At 49.0% G+C, this 18692-nt stretch overlaps 1 protein-coding gene across 1 annotated transcript in view; it reads left to right on the forward strand.

Moving 5' to 3' along the window:
- Nucleotides 1-18692, forward strand: part of PLXNA2 (plexin A2) — a 211250-nt gene that overhangs the window by 23576 nt on the left and 168982 nt on the right. Inside the window, exons 2-3 of the mRNA XM_066361837.1 lie at nucleotides 1487-2754; nucleotides 10079-10261. Of these exons, the coding sequence (XP_066217934.1) occupies nucleotides 1567-2754; nucleotides 10079-10261 (1371 nt within the window). The 5' untranslated portion in view covers nucleotides 1487-1566. The remainder of the gene's footprint in view (nucleotides 1-1486; nucleotides 2755-10078; nucleotides 10262-18692) is intronic.

Genomic DNA, 18692 nt, shown 5'->3' on the forward strand with positions numbered 1-18692 from the left:
GGGTGCTGGGCCAATTGTCCAGCGGGAGAAAAGCTTTCTCTGAGAGACAGCTCGCCGCCTCCCCCTGCCGTTGTTACCTGCTGCCGCCACGGTCCCTGCTCAGGAGCGACGGTCCCTGCTCAGGAGCGGCGCGCCCAGAGCGAGGGCACAGGCTCTCCTCCCCCACCCCCGGCCCAGGCGTCTCCAGAAGCTTCTCTGCAGAGCCCCACTTGGCTCCTGTGGGCTGCTTCCTTGGAAAACAGAAAAGCTTTGAGGCCTGGGGTTCCAGAGAGAGGGGAAGGAGCAAAGGAGTCAGACAGGAGACTGGGCCGGCGGGGCAGGCTGAGGCCCGGGGCTGACTGCGTGGACCCTTAAATAGTCACGAGGTGCCAGCAGTAGCTGGGATGAGAGCGACCTCCACTTTCCTCCTTTTGCCCCTCCACACATCTTCCAAACCCAGAACTCTTGTGCAATTGGCTGAGGCTGGACTCAGATGGCCAGTCCCCCTCAGCGAGGAAGCCGGCCCCGTCTGCAGAGAAGCAGACATGTAAGCAGTGTCCCCAGGACCTGGCAGGCCATTCACTGAGAGGCAGTGACCGGTGTCCTGTCCCAGAGGAGAGAGTGGAGGGTGCCTGCCCATCCCCCTGGAGCCATCCAGACTTCTGAATGGCACACCTGACAGTCCCAGGCCTCCTGGCCACAACCTGTCTCACTTTTCTAACAACTTATAACAGCGAACATCAGGGATTCTTCTTTCTGGAGAGGATGAGGCTGAGGGGCAGCGAGAGGCCCTGTTATTCAGGAGAGGTCGCTCCCCGAGGAGGACAGAGCATGGAGACATCAGGAGGACAGAGCATGGGGACGTCAGGAGGACAGAGTGTGGGGACGTCAGGAGGACAGAGCGTGGGGACGGGAGGAGGACAGAGCATGGGGACGTCAGGAGGGCAGAGTGTGGGGACGTCAGGAGGACAGAGTGGGGATGGGAGGAAACGCTGCTGTCTGAGGGTCTGGAAGCCTGAAACACGAGGAATCTTATTTGCGCTCTCAGACTCTGGGGGTAGTTAGCCAGGAGAGCCCAGGAGAGGGCCTTCCTGACAAGCGTTTAAAAAGCGGGAGATTTCTCATGTGACTGGGAAAGGACAGACGTGACACCTGGGTAGGGAAGACTGGCTCTGGTCCCAACCAGGGAGCGACCGGCCAGGTGAACTTAAGCAGTTCTTTTAACCTCTCTGAGAGATAAAAACGATGTCTTAAAAGAACAGAAATAGAGATGCTTTGTAAAGTAAAAGAAAGGATTTTTACAGCGTAAAGGCTGCAGACCAAAATAGATAATAGGATTCCCTGAACAACCCCGAGAGAGAGAAAATATGTTAAAAATAGAAAAAACTGAGACGCAGAAGGAAGAGACGCACAGAGCTAGCCAGGGCTGGGGCTCTGGGTCAAGCAATTCGATTCACTCCTCTCAGGACCGATTTTCCGTCTGACCTCCCTGCCTTGTGTTTTCCAGAACCATGTGAGGCCCAGCCCGGGAAGGTGGCGTAGACGAGCGCTCGGAGGATCTGTCTCCTCATCCTTGCCCCGCTCAGCATGGAACAGAGGAGGCCCTGGCCACGGGCCACAGAGATTGACAGCTGGCCCGTGGTCTTGCTCTCAGTGGTCTGGGTGCTGCTGGCCCCTCCAGCAGCCGGCATGCCTCAGTTCAGCACCTTTCACTCTGAGAACCGAGACTGGACCTTCAACCACTTGACTGTCCACCGAGGGACGGGGGCAGTGTATGTGGGGGCCATCAACCGGGTCTATAAGCTGACAGGCAACCTGACCATCCAGGTGGCTCACAAGACTGGGCCCGAGGAGGACAACAAGTCCTGTTACCCGCCCCTCATCGTGCAGCCCTGCAGCGAGGTGCTCACGCTCACCAACAATGTCAACAAGCTGCTCATCATTGACTACCCTGAGAACCGCCTGCTGGCCTGCGGGAGCCTCTACCAGGGCGTGTGCAAGCTGCTGAGGCTGGACGACCTCTTCATCCTGGTGGAGCCATCCCACAAGAAGGAGCACTACCTGTCCAGCGTGAATAAGACGGGGACGATGTACGGGGTGATCGTGCGCTCCGAGGGGCAGGACGGCAAGCTCTTCATCGGCACTGCCGTGGATGGGAAGCAGGATTACTTCCCCACTCTGTCCAGCAGGAAGCTGCCCCGCGACCCTGAGTCCTCTGCCATGCTCGACTATGAGCTACACAGTGATTTTGTGTCCTCCCTCATCAAGATCCCCTCCGACACCCTGGCCCTGGTCTCCCACTTTGATATCTTCTATATCTATGGCTTCGCCAGCGGGGGCTTTGTCTACTTCCTCACTGTTCAGCCTGAGACCCCCGAGGGCGTGGCCATCAACTCGGCTGGAGACCTCTTCTACACCTCGCGCATCGTGAGGCTCTGCAAGGACGACCCCAAGTTCCATTCCTATGTGTCCTTGCCATTTGGTTGCACTCGGGCTGGGGTGGAATACCGCCTCCTGCAGGCTGCTTACCTCGCCAAGCCCGGGGACTCCCTGGCCCAGGCCTTCAATATCAGCAGCCGGGATGACGTGCTCTTCGCCATCTTCTCCAAAGGGCAGAAACAATACCACCACCCCCCCGATGACTCTGCCCTCTGTGCCTTCCCCATTCGAGCCATCAACTTACAGATTAAGGAGCGCCTGCAGTCCTGCTACCAGGGCGAGGGCAACCTGGAGCTCAACTGGCTGCTGGGGAAGGACGTCCAGTGCACCAAGGCGGTAAGGGGGCGTCACCTCGCTCTGCTCCTCATCTGGAGGTCGGGCTTCGACTGTCCGTCCTGTGCCCTAGTCACACCCTGCTCTAGGACTGCCAAGGGCCTGAAGTGAGAGAGGTTTCAGGTTCACATTACCAGGTGGTAACCAATAACACAGAGTCAGACGTCTACCAGACGCTCAGGGCATGCTTATTGATCCACTGAGTCTTTCCTAATACAGTCGAACCTTGAACAGTGAGGGGCAGGTGCTAACCCCCGGTGTGGACAGAAATCCCCTTATAACTTTTGATTCCCCCAAAACTTAATTACTAGCCTACTGTTGACTGGAAGCCTTACCTAGACATAAAAAGTCAATTAACACATATTTTGTATGTTATAAATATTACATACTGTATTCTTAAAGGAAACTAGAGAAATGTTATTAAGAAAATCATAAGAAAGATAAAATGCATTTACAGAATTTATTGAAAAAAAAAACTGCACATCGGTGGACCCACACCATTCACACTTGTGTCGTAAAAGGGTTGACTGTACATATATCGAGTGCGTACACCCCACCAGGCACTGTCGGCATTGGTGGTGACTGCAGAGCAAAGCCCCCTACCATCATGGAGCTTTGATTAGTGAGACAAGCCAAATAAATACATCACATATGTAGCCTGTCAAGTGGTGAGGATTGTTGTATAGAAAGAAAAGCCAAGACAGGGAAGAGGCAATACCTGAAAGGGTTGACTCATTGAGAAAGTGGCGAAGACTGAGGAAGGCAAGTCAAGGCAAGGCAGAGAGCCATGTGGGGATCTGGGGGACACATTGCAGAAAGAGGCAGCAGGAAGTGCAAAGAATTCAGGCCATGCCTGGAGCATGTGAGGAGCAGCAAGGAGGCCCCTGCAGCTGGATTGGAGCATGTGGGAGAAAGAGTGGGAAGAGATAAGGCCAGTCAGAGATTACAGGGATCAGATGGTGTCCATGCAGGGCCTTGTAGGCCACTGGGAAGCCAAGTCAGGCTATGGAAGCCGGAGGGGAGGGAAGGGAGTTCAGCCTGACTGGTAGATTGCAAACTAGGGAAACATAATCAGGTGTCTGGGTGAAGAGAAAAAAAGAGAAGAAAGGGAGCTCAAGATCCAGACCAGAGGGCAGCAGACACAAGAAAACCAGCTGTCCTGTCAGAGGGTCAAGTGGCTGCCATCTAAGTGGTCACCACGACCCACTCATCCATCATCCATCTGCCTACCCATCCCTTCATCCATCTATTCATCCATCTCTCCCATCTGTTACTTATCTTTCTATTCATTTACAAAGAGAGTATTGAAGATCTTCCATGTGCCCAGCACTGCAAACATAAAAAGACATGATCACTACTCACATATCTCGTCATCTAGTGGGGGCAGAGAGAGAAAGAGGGAGAAATATCTGGCAATGTGATACCATTTGGGCTCAGAGACAAAGACCACAGTTTAAATTTCATTGGTGCTGCTTCCTGACTTCAAAAGTAACTTAACATCTTTATTTCTACATTATCATCTATGAAATGGGAATCATAATGCCTACCCCGTGGGATGACCTGGCGAGATAATATATGACTAGATTTGCAACATGCCTGGCCTGTTAGGTTTACCATTATTAGTTAACTGTTAAGCCACGTGACAAGTGTTCAGATAGATTTCTGGGCAGAGTGCTGTGGACTCCAGATCGGCAGCCTGGGGAAAAAATCTGAGATGATGGGAACGGTATTGGAAGTGCCTGCTATTGGGACCAAAAACACTGCCTCTTCTATGCTCTGAGTGCACTGTCTTCTACTTGGTATGATAGAATATTGGTTAAGACTATAGGCTTTGAAGTCCAATAGATTTGTATTTAAAAATCAGTTCTACCATTTAAAATTATGTGATTTTGGATAAGTTTTACCTGGTCTGAGCTGTCATTTTTTCATCTTTAAAACAGAGCTAATAGTACCTTCCTTTATGGTTATTATGAAAGTCAAATAGAAAATGTAGGTAAAATGCTTAGAAAAATGCCTGACACATAATATTAAGCATTCAAGAAATTGCAGCTATAATTATTAATAATAATCATAATAATAACCAGCTATTTGCTGTTATTTCACTTTTGTAAAAAAGAGGAGGTGGAACTGGATAATTTCCAAAGTTTTATGGCACCAAAATTCTATAACCTATGGCCCTAACCAGTCAGGAGAAATGGAGAAGAAATGAAAGGGTTAACCCCCTTGCAGTCCTGCCTGGTTCTCATTGCCCAGAGCAGTACTTGTCAGGAGGAAACTGCTGATTCCTGCCTGCTTCTGAGCCAGAGAGGAGAGGAAGCCGACACCCTTCTCTGGCTCCAGTGGGTTGCAGAGAGACAAGCCCGGGCTAATGACCAAAGGCAGCAAAGGCTCTGGGAGAGAGGTGACAGCAGGTGGGACCAGGACCTCAGGGAAAACAGCCCCTCACCACATTCCCCGCCTTCATCCCCTCAGTATCTCTGGTGCAGCCTTTATAGTGAGAGGGAGGCTGCAATGGAGGGGACCCTTATCATCCAAGCCCCAGACCTGAGGATCCAGAAGCACTTGGTGGCCTTAGAGGGGATAAAAGATTGGTTAGAGAATCTGTGGACCCAGGGCTTAATTTTAACATGATTTCTGGACAAACCTGGAACTTTCAGATGAAGGCTTTGAGCTCTCATTAAAGGGAGAAGGAAAAGGACCCTCATCGTTGAACAGCAGCTATGCATTAAAGACTGTTCTGGGCAATTTAAATGTTATCTCACTTGATCTCAATATGACTCTATGAAACAAGGATTATCATCCCCATTTGACAGATGGAAAAACAAAGGCTCACAAAGACTACATAGCTTAAATCCACACAACTATAAACAATATAGCAAGGATTTGAATTCAGTCAGCCCATATGACTTCTGAATCTGTTGGTGGCGAGAATGAAAATGGCACCAGGTATTAGAAGGGAAAACTTGATTCAGCAACCTCAGTACTTAAGTTTGGGCTAAGAAAGAATTTAGAAATAAGACTCAAACTATAAGAGAAAGTTTATTTAGAAAGTCACAGAGGTAGAAGAAGTAAGCTATAGACTAAATGGGCTTAGGGAACAAGTCACAGAGGCAAAAGAAGGGCCCTTGGAGCTTAGGAGAAAGGGAGAGGCAAAGCCTATGTGCCTGGGGGCGCAGGCTTGTTCCCTAGACAGAGCCACACTGTGTCCTCGGTCCTGAGGGGATTATCTGGAGGTCTCAGGGAAGCATTCCAAAAGAATACTCATCAGCTTTCCAGGTGTGTCCTTTCGAGATGATGGTCTCTACTGATGGGTCAGCACCAGAGTAGGGTCATTAGTCAATGCAGCTGGTCTTGGTGTCAGCCATGGCATCACTCGTCTGCTTTTGCTGCTTTTCTGGACCTGGAGCTGAAACACAACTGAGCCCTAGATGTATTTGATGTGGGTCAGAACCTCATTGTACTGGGAGCTCAATGCTTAAGGGCATTGAGCTCCCAGTCTTCTTGTTAAAGATCAAAGGAGGGTCCTAACCATATGACCAGCAATATGAAAGGTCCGGGGGTCTAAACTGCATGACCGGTATGCTAAAGGAAGAAAGGTTACCCTGGCGGGCAAGGCCCATGTTTTTCCAGTCTTGCCCATTGCTAGGCACCCAGGGCTTTTTGTCCTGGTGACCTTCTGTGCCTGGCTCATCGTCCTTGCTCTGCTCATGTCTACGTAACTGCCCACCTCAAGTCCAAGTTATTTCTGCCTAACCATGCTGCTTTAAGAAAGCCATACTCCAAAATCTCACCATTTGAGCAAAAGTAAAGAGACCTCAGGCCTCAGGTGTTTGGGAGTAGCTCACCATTTAGAGGAGAGAGAAAAATGTCAGCCAGTCTCAGGGGCTTAGGCTCAGAACAAACCATTTTCCGTATGGTCTGGAGAGTCCAGATTCTTTCCCTGCGGTCAGGAGGGATGCAAGGAAACCCACAACCACCAGCAACTTTTCGCTTCTGTCATCATTTCTCAGAAGCTGGTTTGGGCTATGCTTGTGTCCAGACTCTGCAGCCTGATCAGCCCCAGGGGAAAGTGGGAATTAAACTGAAACCATGAAATCAAACACTTTCAGAGTTGAAAAGAAACTTGATTACTTGATCCAACTCTTTTACTTCACAGATGAGAAAACTGAGGCTTAGAGAAGGTATAGATACATCACGGCCATGCACCTAAATAGTGCTAGAGACGGGCTACAACCTAAAGCTTCTGAGCCTTCCAGGGCACCTCCTGCCTACGGTGTAGGGATAAGAAAGACAAGCAGAAAATGTAAAAAAATGGGAGCTGCACTTCTGCCTTCCTTCCTTCCTAGGGAACAAGAACTTTCCACATTGGCTCCGGTGAAACAGCTAGCTTTATGCAGGCTATGGTGGTGGTGCTGGTGGTGGTGACAGGAGTCTGACTATCAGCATTTGCTCATTCCCTTGGCATAAATGCTCCCACTGTAGCTGATTGTACACATTACCAAAATGTTCTCACTGAATGCAGAGATGTACAGTCATCTGGCTCCAGCATACCCCTCCTTCTCTTCCTCCCTGCGAAGGTTGTGGTGGCTCCATCTTACCAAAGTTTGCATAATTCAAGGTCATCCTTAACTCAAAAACTAGTTCTCTTTTCTAAAGAACACACACACATACATACACACACACAAGCGCAGCACCACCATTCCTACCAGGATCAGGAGTATCAGCTCTCTACAAAACACCAAGAAATCACACGATACAAGTTTCTGTTCTTGTGGACCTCAGAAGGGACTGGAAGGGAAGACCCTGGTTTAATAATCACGTGCCCTAGCTGACGAACCAGTTATTCCCAGAAATTGAGCCTGTTGACGAATGATACATCAGCTAGCTATTTCCTGGGAAGGGACAGAGGAGGGGGTTGAAGGGAACGGGGTGCAGGTTTCTCCCTGATGCTGTCTCTCTGCTACAACAGTCATTTCCTTCCTCCTCTGTGATGCCTGTCCAGCCCCGGACGAACCAGCTGCCGCACGGCTCGGGGATCTTTCTGGCCCAGAGTCCGCACCCTTTGCCCACAGGATCCCAGTTGTACGCTCAGCTGGGGCATTTTAGGGGACCCACCAAGCCCAGCCCCAGGATAAGCACTGTGCAGAAAACACAAGCCCCTTGGCAGCCCAGTCTTCAGGAAGCACAGTCTTTTTAAAATTTATTTAACTGAATGAGATCTTAGAAATGATCAACTTAACATCCCTCTTTAACATCCCCCCGTAAAGGATGTTCCTGTCCAAGTGTATACTTACAGGTACTTAGCTGTAGAGTAGAGGCTAGAGCTCAAATCTTCCTCCTTTCTGTCCAGCTATTTTTTTTCATATGCTTAAGGTGATCTTCTTTCAGAAGTTCCCTAGTCTCTACTGAAAGACACTCTTTCAGAAGCACGCCATCACTCCCTTCAGAAGTCCGGTCATAGGAAGGACATCACCCAAACGTGGCTGAAGATTTGTACCGTACAGTAGTGGAAATGCATTATTTCATCTGCCCCTCAATAATTCTCTCAGAAAGGTGGGCGGGTAGTTTGGCAAATGAAAACTCTGAGGTTTATGAATTAAGCAACTTTTTAAAAGTATAATTTTCTGTTTAATATTAGAATGACCCTTTTCTTTTTTTTTTTTTTTTTTTTTTTTTTTTTAAATAAATTTTTATTAATGGTAATGGGATGACATTAATAAATCAGGGTACATATATTCAAAGAAAACATGTCCAGGTTATCTTGTCATTAAACTATGTTGCATACCCCTCGCCCAAAGTCAGATTGTCTTTCGCCACCCTCCATCTAGTTCTCTGTGCCCCTCCCCCTCCCCCCAACCCTCCCCCTGTCCCCCCTCCCCCCACCCCTGGTAACCACCACACTCTTGTCCATGTCTCTTAGTCTCATTTTTATGTTCCACCAATGTATGGAATCATGTAGTTCTTGTTTTTTTCTGATTTACTTATTTCACTCCTTATAATGTTATCAAGATCCCACCATTTTGCTGTAAATGATCTGATGTCATCGTTTCTTATGGCTGAGTAGTATTCCATAGTGTATATGTGCCACATCTTCTTTATCCAGTCTTCTATTGAAGGGCTTTTTGGTTGTTTCCATGTCTTGGCCACTGTGAACAGTGCTGCAATGAACATGGGGCTACATGTGTCTTCACGTATCAATGTTTCTGAGGTTTTGGGGTATATACCCAGTAGAGGGATTGCTGGGTCATAAGGTAGTTCTATTTGCAGTTTTTTGAGGAACCACCATACTTTCCTCCATAATGGTTGTACTACTTTACAGTCCCACCAACAGTGAATGAGGGTTCCTTTTTCTCCACAGCCTCTCCAACATTTGCTATTACCCGTCTTGTTGATCATAGCTAATCTAACAGGGGTGAGGTGGTATCTCATTGTAGTTTTGATTTGCATTTCCCTAATAACTAATGAAGCTGAGCATTTTTTCATATATCTGTTGGCCATTTGTATCTCTTCTTGGGAGAAGTGTCTATTCATGTCTTCTTCCCATTTTTTTATTGGATTGTTTGTTTGTTTGTTGTTGAGTTTTATGAGTTCTTTGTAAATTTTGGAAATTAGGCCCTTATCTGAGCTGTTGTTTGAAAATATCATTTCCCATTTAGTTGGCTGTCTGTTTATTTTGATATCAGTTTCTCTTGCTGAGCAAAAACTTTTTATTCTGATGTAGTCCCATTCATTTATCTTTGCCTTCACTTCTCTTGCCATTGGAGTCAAGTTCATAAAATGTTCTTTAAATAGAATGACCCTTTTCAATCTATCCCCAGTAAAGAATGTAGTGAGTAGTTGGCTTAAAAGTTTTTATGCCCAAAGGGAGGAATTAGAGCCCAAGAAATAAACAAGAAATCCTCTCCAGGCTGGGAGAGATTCTGGGATGTTGCCTCTAGACCAAATATCCCTACTGTCTAAATAGAAAGATCTCCACAAAACGGCATGGTCCATGGGGACATTAAGATGACCAGAAAATGAGTTTAAGCAATCAGCTTTACAAATTACCCCTGGACCTCTTGACAGAAAGTTGAATGGGTGACTGTGGGTGAGGCAGGAAGGCTGCTGGTTCCTCTCGGGTTACGCAAGCTGCTCTGCAGGATTCGTGGGTCAGTGGGTGAGATGATGTTTGCGGCCCGTGTAAGGACCGCAGGGTCCTTACTATGTATATTATTCTGTCTATACTTCTCAGAGGCCTGGTTCCTAGACCTGGCTATTGGGGGTGAGCTATAGACTGACTGCCATGACTCTGCTGCTACTCACTCCAATTTTCTCCCCTTTCCTCCAGCCGGTCCCCATTGATGACAACTTCTGTGGATTAGACATCAACCAGCCCCTTGGAGGCTCCACTCCCGTGGAGGGCCTGACCCTGTACACCACCAGCCGGGACCGCATGACATCGGTGGCCTCCTACGTTTACAATGGCTACAGCGTGGTTTTCGTGGGGACTAAGAGTGGCAAGTTGAAAAAGGTAAGAGTCTGAGAGCCCCCAACCTGCCCTTCAGCTCCTCAGCTGGGAGCCCCTTCTGGAAGGTGGCTGTTAGTGGAGATTTAACTACGGGCAACTCTAATTTTCTTGGTGGAAATGGATGGATAATGGAGTAGGTAGGGGTTAATTTTGAGGCTTATCTTCTAGCTGTTTTCCCCAGCCGTTAGTCAATGGGTGTCTAGAGAATGAATGCAAACGTATTTCACTATTGCCCACACGTCAAGGAATCAGGAAGGTGCATCTGCCGAAGGGAGAAAAATACGTCACTCTTTATCTCCAAGTCAAATACTGATTTGATATTTTTGATTCTCTGGATTATAAATCCCCAGCATCACAAATTCCTCCCCACGGCCTAGAGAGTTGACTGACTGTATTGGTCAAAAGTAAGTCTTCATTGAGTCCCAAGCGGCCTGTAAAAGCAGGTGATGGGTCACCACTTTAAGGACAGGGGCAAGTGACAAGTCTCTGAGCGCATAAGGTGCCTGCGTAAGAGGCCATTCTTCCATCTTCCGTCTTCCTGCAATTGCAGAGTCTTCCCCACTCCTCCTTCCAGGAGGAAGCAGACATCTTACCCCAGGCCTGCCCTGGGCACCTCTGCCAGCTGGAGGGCATGGGCTGTCTGAGCTGGCAATGCGGGTGGCCTCTCGTGCTGCGGGCAGAAGCCAGCAGCTTGTACTTGCTTGTCTAGGGCTTAGGGCATGGAGATCGAGCACAGTCTGGTTCATTGTGTGGGATTACAGCGGCCACATTCTTTCCGGCCCCAGCTAATCTCCTTTTCCCCAGCTTACCCTCCTGCCTCCTTCCCCAGCCCCTGCACCTGGGGATCAGGGCGCGTGCAAGACCTCACCACATCTCACCCTTCACATGGACATCACCCCGTAGCTCTTTCCTCCTAATCCACTCTGAGCCTAGGAGCAGTGTCATTTGGGTTTGGGGTGCCAAATGGGGTGGCAGAGAGGGGGCCTGAGAAAGAACTTCTGTGACCTGTGTTCTGAGCCGCAGCCAGGGGAGGTGATAAAAACTGGTCCAGGTGTCTGTGGAGGGGCTGACCCTCCAACACTCTTCGGTTCTCAAGGGACTAATGCCCTGTAAGCCTTTTATTCACTCTGTGGAGAGGTTTCTACCTTTCCTTCCCTGTACCCTCTACTCTGCTGGGGGCTGTGGACCCCCGCTTGGCTTTTAGGTGCGTGGAAGAGAGGACAAGTGTGGTCCCTTAATTCACTTTCCCAAAGTGGGGGTAAAGGAGCTGCCTTACGAGCATCCACTAAGATATAAAAGTGACATATTCCACCTGGACAGGGTTCAACCTGGACTGAGGCTGGCTACCTCCCTGCCAAGCAGGCTTACCTGTTCAGTTAAATAGACTGTTCCTTGCATGGGGACATTGGGCCAAGGGGCCTGTGGGGTCTGAGATCTAGCCTCAGCTCTCCTTGTCAAGCCATGTACCCTAGGGTATAAACATTCACCCAGAGGGGCTCTTTGAACTAATCTGTCTGCTCGTGGAGACCACCTTTAGCTAAACTGCACAAAAGCTTTCCAGGGGCCAGCAATAGCCACAGATGTCCTACATCATTCATATAACTCTGTCTCTTTTATTCTCTTGAAAGTTTTATTAAAAGCAGAGGTCATGCTTTATTCATATTTATTTCCTTCTTTCTACCTAATTTTTTCACTGTGTGGTCACACATGGGATCCCAAGATATTTTGAAAAATAGAACCATTCCCTAAAGATAATTAAAGATCATATAGCCCAATCTTCTAATTATTCAGAAGGGAAACTGAGGCCCAGAGAAGAAAGTGACTTGTCCAAGCCTAGAAATTAGGACAAATTGGTTCTTGCCCTGACACCCAATTTGATACCCTTTCTACTCAGAGAAGCAGCCACAGAGCTCAGGAATGGATGCTGAGGGCAATCTTTGGGTCTTGGCTTGCTACAGAATTCAGCCAGGGACTAGTGCCTCCTCTCTTCTTGGTCTTAGATCTGAGTTAAGGAGTTAGTATTTGCTGAATGGACAGATGAAGACGGAATAAAGGAAGACGGACCTGGGCAGACTCACAGGGACCCTGTGTGACCTTCCCACATCTCCGTGCATCCAGCACAGCACACCCAGGGGGCCGTGTGGGGCGTGATTCTCAGCCACACATCCCTGTGAGCAAGGTTCTCCAAACCCTGGTGGACCTGTCACTATGGAGACAAGTCAGCGAGTTCAAGGGCAAGGCTGGGAATGTGGCTGCCCACAGCTTGTTCCAACCTGCAAGTTGGCTGCTCCTTCTCACTCTTCACTTTGCCTTTCTTTTACTGTTTCTATGAGCTCATAATACCCCTCCTTCTCCTCTGTGCAACTCGCCCTTCCTTTCCACCCACACTCTTTGGAGGCACTTGGTACTCACACCCCGGCTCCCGCTGGCCTCCCGCTTACCCGCCTGTCCCTCTCCAGAGAAATAGCCTGTGAGGAATTTATGGAATGTCCCCAGGAAACCCTACCATGGTCCAGGCCCCATAGCTCTTTCAACACAGGAAGGGAAATAAAGAAATAAACTAGCTAAGAGTGTCGAGAGGGGAGGGCAGCGGGCTGTGTCAGAACTACTCACTTCTTCCCTGCCTGGTCAGGCATCCGTCAGCCCCATCCAGCCCTCACCCATTGTGCCCATAGGAATAGGATGCCCCTGAGTGGGGAAGTTTAGAGGAAGCAGAGACTCATGACAAGTGCATGACCATGAGACCACGGCCTTCTGAGCCACAAGCATGCAGCAGGAATAGGAACAAAAAGGACAAGACCTCAAAACCAAGATGTGAGATGTGTCATGCTTGCACAGGTCAAGGGTCAGTGCACACAGGTGACAAGAGAGCAGGTGAAGCTTCACCAAGAGAGGGAACAGTTCAGAGAAACCAGCTGCAGTAGGTGATCAACCTGGAAGGCTTTATCTGGGAGGAAGAGCACCAGGCTTGGCTTAAAGACTGAGACGGAGCAACGGATGAGCTGGGGGTACCTCGTTGAAGAGGCAGAGTGCACATACAAGGAGGGTCTAGAGGGCACAGGGCAGCGAGGAGGACCCGGTGGGCTGTAAGGCAGAGGGAGAGTGCCGTGAGGACCCAAGCCTTGAGAGAAGCTGGTGAGAAGGATCTTGGGATTTCGCTACCCAGCAGGTGGACATGAGTCAACTGTGTGAGCTGAGTTAACTAGTCTTCACCACACTACAGGACAGTTTCCAGGTCCTGAGAAGTGTTGTCTCTACCTTGGAAGTAACATTATAGAACCAACTCAAGTGTGAGATAAATAAGAACTGGAAGGATGTGGGAGTCATGCTCTATGAAGAATATTGTTAAAAGGACATTAAGCCAAGGTAAGAAGAGTAAAGGAGGGCACAAGGGAGTTTTTTTTTCAGATACTATAATTTACTGAGCACATATTATATGTCAGGTGTTAGTCTAAGAGGTTTATGTCTATTAACTTACTTAATCTGTATGTAACTCCACGAGGTAGGAGCTGTTATCATCTTCATTTTACAGATAAGAAAACAGAAGCCAAAAAAGATTAGAAAAAAAATGTGTCTAAGGTACCTTACCAAGTAAATGGCAGATCCAGGATTTGAACTTTGATCATAGGGTTTCACAACCTTCATTCTTAGTCATTAAGCTGCAGAAGGTGAATTAAACTTATTTGGTGTGGCCCCAGAGGGCAGACTAAAGCCAAGGGTATCGGAGTGACAGTAGATTTGCTTTCCACTTAAAACAAGGAAGAAGTTTCTTGTAACCAAACTGTCCCTGAATGGAAAGAGTTGACTCAAGAGGGGGTGAGCTCCCCATCAGTGGAAATGTTCAAGCAGAGGCCGGATGGTCACCGATCAGGGAAGCTGCAGAGGGGCTCCTGCACTAAGCTCATGACCCTTTCCATTCTGCACCAGCCTTTCTTTGCCTCCTCTGGTAGGAGTGGGCGATAGGGAGGGCAGGCTGTGGCAGGACACAGGAGGGAGGCAGGGAGGCCAAGGCCCCTGGGTGTGGGCTTTGAAATCATGGCTGGGTTCAAGCTTGCCCTCAGAGTGTGCTGGAGAGCCCCTCAGGGCGGAGAAGTAGGTGCTTGGCACAGACAAGGAAAGGCTTCGCCAAGGTGACGAAGGCAGGAGGCCCAGGGCAGGAGCTCAGGGAGCGACAGCAGGGCGTCTGGGCCAGGTTGACTGCGAAGACACCCCTCCTGACTGAGAGCAGGCTGTGGGAGGCCAAGGAAGAGATGCTGGGAGCTGACACCAAGGCAGAAGCAGGAAGAGCCATGGCCATAGGAACTGCAAATGCATTTAATTCAGCTTCCCAGGTTGACGGGAGGAGGCGCAGAGGCCACGGAAGCTCAGCTCCTGGGGCGTAGGAGGAAAGGGGCCAGATGAGAAGGCAGAAGCCCCCGAATGTGAGAAGAAGGACTCCCTCCCTCCTTCCTCTTTGGAGCAACTGTCACTGTGGCTCCTTCTCTTCATTTGCAGCTACTAAAACTGCTGCCTTGTCTGGCCTCCTCTGGCCCCTGGGGCCGTCCACAGCAGCAGGAAGTGCTGGCTCTCCAGTCTCTGTCCCCACTGGAAACCTCGCCTGCTGCTCAGGGGCCAGTGACATGGCCTCCACTCTGTCTCAGGAGCATTTGAGTGGCGCCCTGCTCAGTCCCCTCCTGGCACATAGTTTTGCTCTGACAGCATCTGACACGGGAGCAGCTACAAATGTGTCCACTCTCCTGAGATTCACAGATGCTGCAGGACAGGGACCCCTTTGTATATATTTATGACACTCGTCCCCACAGCTAGATCCAACATCTCTTACACGTGAGGTGCTCGTTGTATTTCTCTCAAATATATTGGGTGCCTTCTCCTATTCAGACACCTGTGTACACCCATTAGACTAGGTCAGACACCAAGAGTGACACCTGTTGACATGGCTGGTTTGCCAAGGAAGGAAGTTATTGTGTGTTGGATAGGCCAGAGTGGGAGGCGGAGGCGGGAGGGTTGGGATGGTGGGGGAGGAGAGAGGACTCAAGGGAACAAGACAACTGCTTTGGGTAAGAGGAAGAGGGTTTGTTGCGGTTAGCACTGGGAAGAACGCGGGGTGATACTTGGAAATGGGTGGGAGAAGGGGGAGGCGTCTATGCTGTTGCTGGACACCCCTAGAGTAGCCTGGGTTGCTCGGCCTCACCTGGATCAGAGGTAGGCGTGCCTGCGGCAGGGTAACAGGTACTAAGGCTCAGGTAAATACACCCCCCTCTGCCCCATCAACCCTCTGTCTGTAGGCCTCCTGGACATTTCTACTAATGCACAGAGACAACCCTTTTTCAAGTTCTGGGGTGGGGGTGGGCTGGCCTCTTGCGGCACCCCCTTATTTCTCATTAGCTAACAGCCAGCTGCAGAAATGCCTGTGAAATTCTTGAGGAAAATTCTTTCTGCTTTTCCCTAAGGGACATACCAGTCCAAGGTCTGCGGCCCACAGGAAGCTCTGACGTCCCAATCCTATTCTTCTCTTTGTAATCTCAACAACAATTTGCTTAGCAAAGCCAGTAAAACTGTAAGTTTCTTGTAGTGGCAGTTTAGGTACTGGAAAGAATCCACTGAGAGCACAGGAGAATTAACTCTCCCAGGCCCTGGGATTATTGCTTGGTTATGTGATAACACTGATTATTTATAAGATACCCTTCCACGTCCTTTCCATGTTCCACAAGTACTTCAACTAAGTGTGGGTTTTGTCCCCTGAATCTCTGCCCCATTCCACAGAGGTACAAAACTGAGCCACAGAGAGAGAAAGTACCTTGCCCAAGGTTATATGGCCCCTACATTGGCAATGTTGACATTGGTGATTATACTTCCTCCCAAGACATACACACAAGTTCCCAACCTGTGACTTGACTTCCTCATGAGGTGGAGTTGTCTTGGCAGACTGAAGGCCAAGTTGGATGGAACACTGAGAAACAGGCCTTTCTCTCTGCCAGCCCCACCAAATAATAGCCACTCATTCCTCCAAGTGGAATGATTCACTCATATCTCAGTGTGAACCCTGGGTCCCGTAAACAGCCCGGCTGCAGACCGAATTCTGGGAGATCTCATCGCTCTGCCAGGACCTATGACTACTGATCTGATGCCCTAACTCTCTGGGTATCTCAGCAGTGCTGGGGCTGGGGAAGCAGGGGTTGGGGGCAGACATCCCCTCTCTGCATGGAAGAGGCTGGTGGTAGCTCGGAACTCCCCATCACAGCCCTAGGAATGAGTCTGGCTCCCTGCCCAGGCTCCTGCCGCCAAACTCGCTGTTTGTTTTGTTGTTTTATAGCCCTCTTGAGTCCAGAGAACTGGTCTTCTGAAAGCTGGGAAAGGCAGCATTTGGTTGGCACAGGGAAGGAGGCATATTTACAGAATCCCCCCACACTCCCGCCCCTCGCCACTGCATCCCCCTGCTTGACCGTGACAGGTGTAGAACGGGGGGGGGGGGGGGGTATGGGTTTCTATCCAGGGCCCCAGCTAACCCCAGGAGAGGAGGCCCTGATCTCTCAGAGCCGAGCTGAAAGGGAGAAACTAAAGACTCATTTATTTTTTGCACCTTTTGTGCAGCCCTTGAATGCTTCAATCTTGGGCGGTGCCTGTAGGAGGCATCAGGCTGTATGCTCAGCAGGCTGCTTCACATCCAAGAGTTTGCCCCGTGGAGCTCAGGGCCGTATCACAGGACAGGGCGAGGGAGTGTGGAGCTCACAGAGTCCAGGTGACCCAAATAGGCTGTGCGGAATTTCCCAGAGGCCAAGGTACTAATGTTACAGAGCTCTCATCTTTAGGAAAACACAAGCCACAAAGATGCACATCCTTTTAGGCCACTAAGCCTTACTTAGTGGAGCAGGGCTGGAAGGGACCTCCAAAGACCAGCTAGTCCAGTCCTCTGCCTACAAGTATAAATAGCTTTCCATAACAAGGAGTATGAGCTTATGGGATGCCATTCTAACTCCAAAGTACCAGCTGTACTGTGTGATCTCTGAGCTTCAGTTTCCTCAGGTGTAAAATGAAGACATTTATACTACCCACCTCATGAGATTGTAGTGAGAATTCCATGAAATAATCCATCATTGAACAAAAATTTATTGACTACCTACTCTGTGCCCTTTGTTGGGTATACAGTAGTGAACAAAACAGTCAAAACTGCCGCTTCTAATGAAGATCATAGCTTAATGTGAGAAGACAGAAAAAAACATAAGTAAACACAATACAGCATGTTTAAAAGATAATTAGAGCTAATGGAAATAATAGAGCACAATGAAATGATTCATGTATGCGTGATGCCAAGCTGGAGAGTATATGTACTGAAATATTACTACTATTGTACCTGACTTGTGAGCCTCCATTTTTTCCCTGTAGAGTGGGTAGTTATGAGCACTTTGCATGGTTATTGTTTGGACTAAATGAAAGCAAGCTCTTAGTCTAGTGCTTGGCACAAATGTGCTTTTCATGAGTATCACTGACGTCTTTGAGGCATCTCCTCACCAAAGTCCACTCTACTCTGGCTCCTTTGGGACGTGGAGCTGTCATATTGGTCTCCTTTTTAGAGACATGTTTGCAAGGTCGGAAAGAGGAAGAGAATCCTGCCCCCTACCCCCAGCCCTGAGTCATGGGAAAAAACACTTAGAAGACTAGGCCAGCTGAGCCGAACTAATCTAATCCTGCTGGACATTGGCACCAGCTGCATTAGTCACCAGTGAGAGCTTTCTGAGTCCCCGATCACCAAACAATATGTACTGACACCTCCCCAGGGCAGGGCTGGGAAAGTCGCAATTTCCACCCTGGCAGCTTTGCACAACCAACTAAAACAGGGCCATTCTGTGCCCTTTACACGTTCCCAAGGCAAGCATGATATCATAGTGTGGCACAGCTCTATCTTGGATTAACTGTGATCTTGGGGGATTTCAGTGCCCTCCACTGGTCCACTAATGCTACCTTGTGAGATTGCTATGCATATCAGGCAAGGGGGATGTAAGGTTACCTAATACAGAGGCGGATATACAGCAGGTGCTTCATAAATGGCAGCCATTGCTGCTATTACTGCCCCTCCTATACTATCACCATGCTTTTCTTCCAAGGGCCCAGCTAGATTCCCTTGGTTTCTATTCTCTCGTTATTCCCATAGCATTTCAAATGAACAGGAAGGGCTGGGATATTTCTCTGCTCTGTCGCAAATGGTAGTACTGAAACTTAGATTGTGGACTTACTCAGGGCTACAGGGGAAGTGAAGGGACGATGTGGGAACTGGAATCAGAGCTACCAATATTTCAGGTGGAGATGGGCCCAGCATCTACCTAGGTCACTTGTACAGTCTAAAGATGCGAAGCTGAAAGCTTGCAGCTACTTGAAACCCTCTTTTCTTCTTCTTATCATATGTTCTTCTGTCCCGGGAAGTGGATGCAGAGATGCA

The sequence above is a fragment of the Saccopteryx leptura genome, chromosome 2 (genome assembly GCF_036850995.1).
Source record: "Saccopteryx leptura isolate mSacLep1 chromosome 2, mSacLep1_pri_phased_curated, whole genome shotgun sequence".
Classification (NCBI taxonomy): Eukaryota; Metazoa; Chordata; class Mammalia; order Chiroptera; family Emballonuridae; genus Saccopteryx; species Saccopteryx leptura.